The sequence below is a fragment of the Triticum aestivum genome, chromosome 6A (genome assembly GCF_018294505.1).
Source record: "Triticum aestivum cultivar Chinese Spring chromosome 6A, IWGSC CS RefSeq v2.1, whole genome shotgun sequence".
NCBI lineage: Eukaryota > Viridiplantae > Streptophyta > Magnoliopsida > Poales > Poaceae > Triticum > Triticum aestivum.
The window spans coordinates 582763352-582773003 of NC_057809.1; the positions used below are offsets into that span (position 1 = coordinate 582763352).

Below are 9652 nucleotides of genomic sequence, written 5' to 3' on the forward strand. Positions count from 1 at the left end.
ATCACAATAAACGATGGTAGCATGTGCAAGCGGTCGATGCAACTCCGAGAGCAACTGACGAAGCCAGGTCGTATCAGCCACAGCAGGTGCAACAACATGATATTCAGCTTCAGCGGACGAGCGGGAGACGGTTATCTGCCTTTTCGAGGACCAAGAAATCAAATTGTCACCAAGAAAAACACAGAAACCGGATGTAGATCGTCGAGTATCGGGACAACCATCCCAGTCTGCATCAGAATACGCGGTGAGAGAGGTGGGGGATGAATTGTTTATGTGGAGACCATGATCAAGAGTACCTTTGAGATACCGAAGGATGCGTTTGATATGATTATAGTGAGGAATTCGAGGATCATGCATATAGAATGATCATTGATTGATGGGATAGTGGGAACAGCGCGAATGGGAAGAGGAGCTATACTGGTGTCCGACGCAACGGAAGATGCGGACAATGGAGGGGATGGTGGTGGATCAGCATGTGTGGGTGATGGTGTTGGAGGGGATGATGTCGGATCAACATGTGTGGGCGATGGTGCTGGAGGGGATGATGGCGGATCGGCATGTGTGGGTGATGGTGCTGGAGGGGATCGTGGCGGATCAGCATGTGTGGGAGTCGTCTGTGTATCGAAAAAAAAACAGTGGCGTTTGGTTGGTTTGGTGGAGAAGAGGTATTTAGAGATTGAGACGTCAGGAGAGGAGAATAGAGAGGGAAACGGGTAGGAGGGAGGCTAGGTGTGGAAGTAGTGGTGTGGGATGGAGTAGTACGTTGAGCAAATAGAAAGATATGTTCTGCGAAGGTGACATGCCGAGACACAAGAACCCGACTGGTGTATAAGTCAAGGCAGCGATAGCCTTTGTGCTCATCCGAAAAACCGAGGAGAACGCACGGGAGGCATAGGTGGTGGTGGTAGAGCTAGGGTAGAGGAGGAGGAAGCCATGGCGGCGGCGCGGGCGAGGGTAACGGCCCAGCGCTCGAAGTAGCCGGGCGGCGGCAGCGGCGGTGGGATAGGCGGCGGAGCCATACCCTAGGACCAGGAACTCTAAGATACCATGTGAGTTTTAAAAACTATTGCTATTGATTTGCTGGCCGCATATAGCGGTATATATAAGAGTTTACAAGCCAAGTAGGCCTATTACAATACGACTAGGACGAGATTACAATATGACTAGGACTAGATAATTTAAGAGCCAAGTAATAGTCTAACAGTAAAATCCTCCAATACGCGCGGGTTCCAAAAATCCACTCTCAGTCAAGTCAAGAGCGAAAGTGCCCCTCGCGGTACGCCACCGGAATACAAGTCGCCGGCCGGGTGGGTGCACGCGAGGCTGGGCGAGACCCGTCCAGGTCGCGTATAAATGAGTGCGGCCGGCGCTAGCTTGAGCTTGAGCGGGCATCAGTCAGATCGCGCATCGCGTAGGCGTAGCTTCTTTCCAAGTTGCAAGACCATGGTGCGAGCGCCCTCGCCTTCTTCTCTCCTCTACGCTCCCCTGCTCCTAGTGGCTGCGCTGGTCGGGCAGTACCAGGCGGGCTCGCTGAGGGTGGCGACGGCGCAGACCGTGGCGGCGCCGGTGCCGGTGCGCGTCGGGGTGATCATGGACTGGGCGACCAAGGCGTCGTCGGCGGTGTCGCTGAGGCGGCGGACCGGCATTCAGATGGCGGTGGAGGACTACTACGCGGCGCACCCGGGGTCGGCCACCAGGGTGGAGCTCCGCTTCGGCGACTCCAAAGGGGACGTCGTCGGCGCCGCCTCCGCCGGTAAGCACCCTCCCTCGTCCCTCCCCTGCCGCACACACATGTTGGACCTAGCTGTAGCTGCATGCTTCTCTAATCACAAGCCCTTTCGCTTCATGCTGAAATGAATCTTGCTCATCCGTTTCATTCCCAGCATGGTAGGCACGCAATAATTGGGATTCGCTTAGCGGTTTCTTTCTCTTACGAAAAGATTTTAGCTAGCATGCATGTTTCGTCTTGGTCACTTAGCCAGTTCACTGATTAGTGGATGCCGGTACGTACGTACTGTACTGTACTGTACTGTACTGTAGTGTAGTGTACTGGGGGTTCGAATCGTCTGTATCACTCACTCGATCTGTTGTTCTCTTGTGTGGTGCGCGCTGCCTCCCACATGGCCTGGAATTGTCGTGTTGCCCAGTGTCTCTGAAAACCGCCATTTTGTCGCCTCGCCAAGACGAGAAGGACGGGGCCACTTACCAACCATGCACGCCTGCACCATGTCCGTCCGTGTTAGTCTGTTACTTACTAGTAGATCAGTATCCTAGCCAGACCATCCCACATGGCATAGACTGCCATTGTTAAGGTTAACGTTAACCGCGCGCGCGCGAGTTGATCGTGAGGACTCCAAGGCATAAATATTCGTTGGTAATTCTGTGAGGGTAGAGGGCAGCTTAATTCTTGCTGAGAGTTGAGTTGAGGCACCTACCTACAGCCTCTTCGTCGACCTCCATGCCATGCCACTGCCATGCACGTCGCCATCTCGCATGCCCGGCCGGCTTAGGTTCGTTGGGCTGGCGTGCGTCTGTCCGACTGACAAGTCCTCGCGGTCTGCTTCCTCACCGCGTGCGCGAGCTGGTCAAGCTAGCTACTACTCGATCTGTTCACGGTGAGTCCATCAGATCGATCGGGACCGATCAATTGGGTTTGCTTAACCCCGTTCCCGTCCCCGAGTAGCACCAAATGTTAGCGTGGGCACGACAACGACAGAGATGCCTCTCGAATCTTACTATACCACTATCCGTTCCAACTCCTTGATTGCAGCCTCATGCATGGGATCCAAGTTTCAACTGGTGTGACAGGCATCATGTGGACGCATGTGCATCGTCGGTCCAGTCACCACACCACTCAGTCGCCCAAGTTTTTAATGCTGCTCATGGAAAAACCTGTCTACGCGATAAGTAGGAGTACTCCCTCCGTCCCATTGCCAAAAACGTTCTTATATTATGAGACGGGAGGAGTAGCTGTCATGGCCAGTCATCAACTCTTCATCATCGTCGCTCATCAGTGCATGCCTTTGCTTAGCCACATGCATGCAGTCCAGGCTCACAAATTCCCGTTTTCAAAAAAAAATTATATGCAGCTCAAAAAAAAATTATATGTCAAAGTCTATGTAGTACTTGCCCTCAAGCCGAGTGCAATAGTTTTTCGGGTCTGTCTAAGGCACATCTAGATGTGTCTTAATTAATGCACGTCTAAATGACTCAACCAAATATAAAATGGAAAAAAATACCCGCATGAATCTTCACATAAAATCATACTATGGTTTAGATGTGCAATATTTAGGAAGATGCGCTTTATCAAAACCGTATATATTTCACACTGACAATTTTTGTTCTTGAGGCAAACTAATAAAATTTCCCTCGAATCTTTCTACGCTATACTTGTCATGGCTACTCATCGTCTCTTCAGCATCGTCGGTCATCAGTCGATACCTTTGCTTAGCCACATGCATGCAGTCCTAGCTACCAGCATCTTTTCTCAATCGATACCTTTGCTTAGCCACATGCATGCAGTCTCCCAAGAGGCCAGGAGATGGTTTGTTGATTTCCCGATCAAAGAGACTCCGCAGCTTCTGCAGATCTTTCATGCGAACAAAATTGGATGTTCATCATTTCTTTCAGCTAACAGTGTACACCATCCATGCTCTCGAAAGGAAGGCATATAAGTTTTGTTTGAAGTCAAACAGTGCAAAGTTTAGTTTGACCAAAATTGTAGTAAAAGCTCTCAACAACTACAATACTTGATAGGTATAAAAATATATTATATTATGTATTAATATTTCCTAATATTTTATTGTATTTGTTCCGAGTTTTGTATATAAACTTGGTCAAATTTGCATTCCCTTGTCTTTGACAAAAAAATTATAAGCCTTTGAAAATGTAGTTGAATATTGTTTTACACTGATAAATTAAATGTTCTTTTGTTGATGACAAAAACACATAAAATGTTAATTCCCCCTCAATCTGACTCATTTTTCATCGCACTTTCGGACCAATCTCTCTCTCTCTCTCTCTCTCTCTCTCTCTCTCTCTCTCTCTCTCTCTCTCTCTCTCTCTCTCGGTTTCGGATTTAACTGCAAGAAAAAAAATTGTTATTACAGGCTCTCATTTGTAAAGGGCCAAAATATACGATACATATAATCAAATCAAATTTAAATGAATATGCATGTTAGTATAGTATGTTCACAAGCACTACTGAGAGTTATCTCCCATTCAAATATTTGAATGGACTTTATGGTTAATTATATACGTATATGGGTTATCTGCTACCAAATTAAACCCATATACATGAAATGTACATGGGCCTAAAACTCTGCTCCCCTTACTTTGCAGCGCTGGACCTGATAAAAAATGACCAGGTGCAGGCCATCATTGGGCCCAAGACGTCAGCGGAGGCGGACTTCGTGGCCTACCTCGGCAGCCGCGCCCACGTCCCGGTGCTCTGCTACGCCGCCACTTCTCCATCACTCTCTCCGGCGCAGACGCCCTACTTCGTGCGCACCGCCGCCAACGACTCCTTCCAGGCCACCCCCATCGCCGCCGTCCTCGCAAGCTTCGGGTGGCGCGCCGTGACCGTCCTGCACGAGGACTCCCCCTACTGCGCCGGCATCCTCCCGGCGCTCGCCGACGCGCTCCAGAGCGTCGACAGTGCAGCGATCATGGTCGTGGACCGCGTGCCCGTTCCGAGCAGCGCGGACGAAGATGCCCTTGACGCGCTCCTCTACCGCCTCAAGGCGATGCCAACGCGTGTGTTCGTCGTGCACGCGACGCATGACCTCGCCGCTCGGCTCTTCCGGCGGGCGAGCAAGGCCGGGATGATGTCTGACGGCTATGCCTGGGTTGCCACAGACGGCGTAGCAAGCTTCCTGGACAGTTTCGACCCCGAGGACCTGGACTTCATGCAGGGCGTCGTCAGCCTCCGGCCTCACGTGAAGTACACGAAGCAAGTCAAGAACTTCTCTGCGCGGTTCAGGGCGAGGTTCCGGAAGGAGAACCCCTCCTCGGACGATGACGTCCTCAACGACGCGACCGTGTTGAGGCTCTGGTCGTACGACACAGCATGGGCGATCGCCGCGGCGGCCGAGGCGGCCAGCGTCCCCGGCCCAGCATTTCGAACACCGCAGAATAGCACGGCACGTACAGACCTGGACCGGCTCGGCGTGTCGGCCACCGGAGAGGCACTTCTCAGGGCGGTGCTCAACACGACTTTCGACGGGATGGCAGGCAGGTTCAAGCTGGTGGACGGGCAGCTGCAGGTCGCGGCGTACGAGGTCGTGAACATTATCGGGAACGGCGCCATGACGGTGGGGTTCTGGACGCCGGAGTCCGGCATCTCGCGGGACCTTAAAGTCGGCAGCAGCAAGGCTGCCCGGCAGCTGAAACCCATCCTCTGGCCGGGCGAGATGCTGTCCCCGCCAAGAGGCTGGACGGCGTCGCAGAACGGGCGGGTGCTCAAGGTCGCCGTGCCGGTGAAGCGCGGGTTCAAGCAGTTCGTCGACGTCGAGAACTGTAACTCAACAACCAAGATCACCGGGTACTGCATCGAAGTGTTCGACGCGGTGATGAAGAACCTAGCCTACCCGGTAAGGTACCGGTACGAGCCGTACCTCGACAGCTCGGAATCGTACGAGAAGCTGGTGGACCAGGTGAGCGGCGAGAAGGCGGACATTGTGGTGGGGGATGTGACGATCACAGCGAGCAGGATGAAAGAGGTGGACTTCACCATGCCGTTCACGGAGTCCGGGTGGGCGATGGTGGTGGCGACGAAGCCGGACACGAGCGCCAGCATGTGGATCTTCCTGAAGCCGCTGTCCCCCAGCCTCTGGCTCACGAGCCTCGCCTTCTTCTGCTTCACCGGCTTCGTGGTGTGGGTCATCGAGCACCGCGTCAACCCGGAGTTCCGGGGCACGCCGTCGCAGCAGTTCGGCCTCATCTTCTACTTCTCCTTCTCAACGCTCGTCTTCGCACACAGTAAGCCACTTACTACTAACCATCTCATCGTCTCAATTCTGCAGAGTTCTTGAAGAATATCAATGACACCTAATCGATCTTGATGTTCTAATTTTCAGAGGAGAAGCTGGAGAGCAACCTGTCGAGGCTGGTGGTGACCATATGGGTGTTCGTGGTGCTGATCCTGACCTCGAGCTACACGGCGAGCCTGACGTCGATGCTGACGGTGCAGCAGCTCCGGCCGACGGTGACCGACGTGAAGGAGCTGCAGAGGCGCGGCCAACACATCGGGTACCAGGAGGGGAGCTTCATCGAGCCCTTACTCACAAAGATGGGCTTCGACGAGAGGAAGATGAAGAAGTACAGCACGCTGGAGCAGTACGCCGAGGCGCTGTCGAAGGGCTCGGCGGACGGCGGCGTGGACGCGGTGTTCGACGAGATCCCGTACCTGAAGATGTTTCTGTCGCAGCAGAGTTCGCAGCACCGCGACGGGTACATGCAGGTGGGGCCCATCTACAAGACGGACGGCTTCGGGTTCGTGTTCCCGAGGGGGTCGCCCATGACGGGGGACGTGTCGCGGGAGATCCTGAAGCTGGCGGAGGGGGACAAGATGGCGCAGATCGAGAAGGCGTGGTTCGGCGAGCCCGGCGCTTGCCAGGACGCGCTGGCCGGCTGCGGCGGCGGCTCGTCGAACCTCAGCTTCTGGAGCTTCGGCGGGCTGTTCCTCATCACCGGCGTCGTCTCCAGCCTCATGCTGCTGCTCTACCTCGCCATCTTCGCGTACCGCGAGCGTGAGGAGCTCCGGGAGGCGGAGGCGAAGGCTGAGGCCGAGGCCGGCTCCGGGAGCGTGTCGGTGCGGAGGCTGCGCGCGTGGCTGCAGCACTTCGACAGGAAGGACCTCAAGTCACCCACCTTCAAGACGTGGAACGACGGGTCCGTCAGGAACGGCAGCGAATTCACGGGCAGGACGCCAAGATGGAACGGCGGCGCCGGCGACGCGAGCATGACGCCGAGGGCCGGTGGGGAGGAACACGCCAACGCCATGGAAGGGACGAGCCCGCTGAGCGTGTATATCAGCTCCGAGATGAACGCCGGCTCTTCGCCGGAGGGGACGCCCGCGTCGGAGATCAGTGAGTCGTTCGAGCAGAGGATCGAGGGGGCAGCAGCCGCCGTGGAGATGACAATGCCAACGGCCTCTCAGTAGTAGCAGTAGATTCTACTACTGCTAGTTTTGCAGTAGGAGTATAATGCATTTGCATGAGGAATGCTAGTACAGGAATTTCGTAGTCTTGTGGCGCTGCTTGCAATTTAACCAGAAAATTATTCGAGTGGACACCAGTAGGAAACTCAAAGGAAAACAGTTAACGATATTCGGGTTTGTTAAATCTCAGTCGTCTGTTATTTAGTGAAGTCTATCACGATGTGGTGATTATTTCATTAGACAATCTGTTTACAGAGATTACATGTATAGTCACCATACGAGACACAAATGCTTGTCAAGCAACTTTGCACAAAGAATTCCACAAGAGATAAAACCAGGGGCGAATCCAATAGATGGTTACGGTTTGCTGACCATGGACATTGGATGTCGTTGATAACGGGATCACATCATTAGGAGAATGATGTGATGGACAAGACCCAATCCTAAGCCTAGCACAAGATCATGTAGTTCGTATGCTAAAGCTTTTCTAATGTCAAGTATCGTTTCCTTAGACCATGAGATTGTGCAACTCCCGGATACCGTAGGAGTGCTTTGGGTGTGCCAAACGTCACAACGTAACTGGGTGGCTATAAAGGTACACTACAGGTATCTCCGAAAGTGTCTGTTGGGTTGGCACGAATCGAGACTGGGATTTGTCACTCCGTGTAAATGGAGAGGTATCTCTGGGCCCACTCGGTAGGACATCATCATAATGTGCACAATGTGATCAAGGAGTTGATCACGGGATGATGTGTTACGGAACGAGTAAAGAGACTTGCCGGTAACGAGATTGAACAAGGTATCGGATACCGACGATCGAATCTCGGGCAAGTACAATACCGCTAGACAAAGGGAATTGAATACGGGATTGATCGAATCCTCGACATCGTGGTTCGTCCGATGAGATCATCGTGGAACATGTGGGAACCAACATGGGTATCCAGATCCCGCTGTTTGTTATTGACCGGAGAACGTCTCGGTCATGTCTGCATGGTTCCCGAACCCGTAGGGTCTACACACTTAAGGTTCGGTGACGCTAGGGTTATAGAGATATTAGTATGCGGTAACCCGAAAGTTGTTTGGAGTCCCGGATGAGATCCCGGACGTCATGAGGAGTTCCAGAATGGTCCGGAGGTAAAGATTTATATATGGGAAGTCTTGTTTTGGTCGCCGGAAAAGTTTCGCGCATTATCGGTATTGTACCGGGAGTACCGAAAGGGGTCCGGGGGTCCACCAAGGGGGTCCACCTGCCCCGGGGGGCCACATGGGCTGTAGGGGTGTGCGCCTTGGCCTATATGGGCCAAGGGCACCAGCCCCAAGAGGCCCATGCGCCAAGAGATAAGGGAAAGGAAGAGTCCTAAAAGGGGAAGGATGGACTCCTCCCTGGCCGCACCCTTCCTTGGAGGAAGGGCCAAGGCTGCGCCCCCCCTCTCCCTTGGCCCTATATATAGTGGGGGTAAGGGGGGGCAGCCACACCTAAGCCCTGGCGCCTCCCTCTCCCTCCCATGACACACCTTCCTTTTCCCGCAGCGCTTGGCGAAGCCCTGTTGGAATCCCGCTACTTCCACCACCACGCCGTCGTGCTGCTGGATCTCCATCAACCTCTCCTTCCCCCTTGCTGGATCAAGAAGGAGGAGACGTCGCTGCTCCGTACGTGTGTTGAACGCGGAGGTGCCGTCCGTTCGGCGCTAGGATCATCGGTGATTTGGATCACGATGAGTACGACTCCATCAACCCCGTTCTCTTGAACGCTTCCGCGCGCGATCTACAAGGGTATGTAGATCCACTCCTCCCTCGTTGCTAGATGACTCCATAGATAGATCTTGGTGACACGTAGGAAAATTTTGAATTTATGCTACGTTCCCCTACAGTGGCATCATGAGCTAGGTCTATGCGTAGTTACTATGCACGAGTAGAACACAAAGTAGTTGTGGGCGTTGATTTTGTTCAATATGCTTGCCGTTACTAGTCCAATCTTGATTCGGCGGCATTGTGGGATGAAGCGGCCCGAACCAACCTTACACGTACGCTTACGTGAGATCGGTTCCACCGACTGACATGCACTAGTTGCATAAGATGGCTGGCGGGTGTCTGTCTCTCCCACTTTAGTCGGATCGGATTCGATGAAAAGGGTCCTTATGAAGGGTAAATAGCAATTGGCATATCACGTTGTGGTCTTTGCGTAGGTAAGAAACGTTCTTGCTAGAAACCCATAGCAGCCACGTAAAACATGCAAACAACAATTAGAGGACGTCTAACTTGTTTTTGTAGGGGTATGCTACGTGATGTGATATGGCCAAAGGATGTGATGAATGATATATGTGATGTATGAGATGATCATGTTCTTGTAATAGGAATCACGACTTGCATGTCGATGAGTATGACAACCGGCAGGAGCCATAGGAGTTGTCTTAATTTATTTATGACCTGCGTGTCAACATAAACGTCATGTAATTACTTTACTTTATTGCTAACCGTTAGCTGTAGTAGTAG

General features: G+C 52.9%; 1 protein-coding gene across 1 annotated transcript; it reads left to right on the forward strand.

Annotated features, from left to right (window-relative positions):
- Window positions 1–1325: 1325 nt before the first annotated feature.
- On the forward strand, window positions 1326–7383 carry LOC123128691 (glutamate receptor 2.7). Its single transcript, XM_044548763.1, has 3 exons — window positions 1326–1753; window positions 4342–5979; window positions 6078–7383. Exons 1-3 carry the CDS (start codon window positions 1354–1356, stop codon window positions 7160–7162), a joined length of 3123 nt encoding a protein of 1040 aa, XP_044404698.1. The 5' UTR covers window positions 1326–1353; the 3' UTR covers window positions 7163–7383.
- The last annotated feature ends 2269 nt before the right edge of the window (window positions 7384–9652 follow it).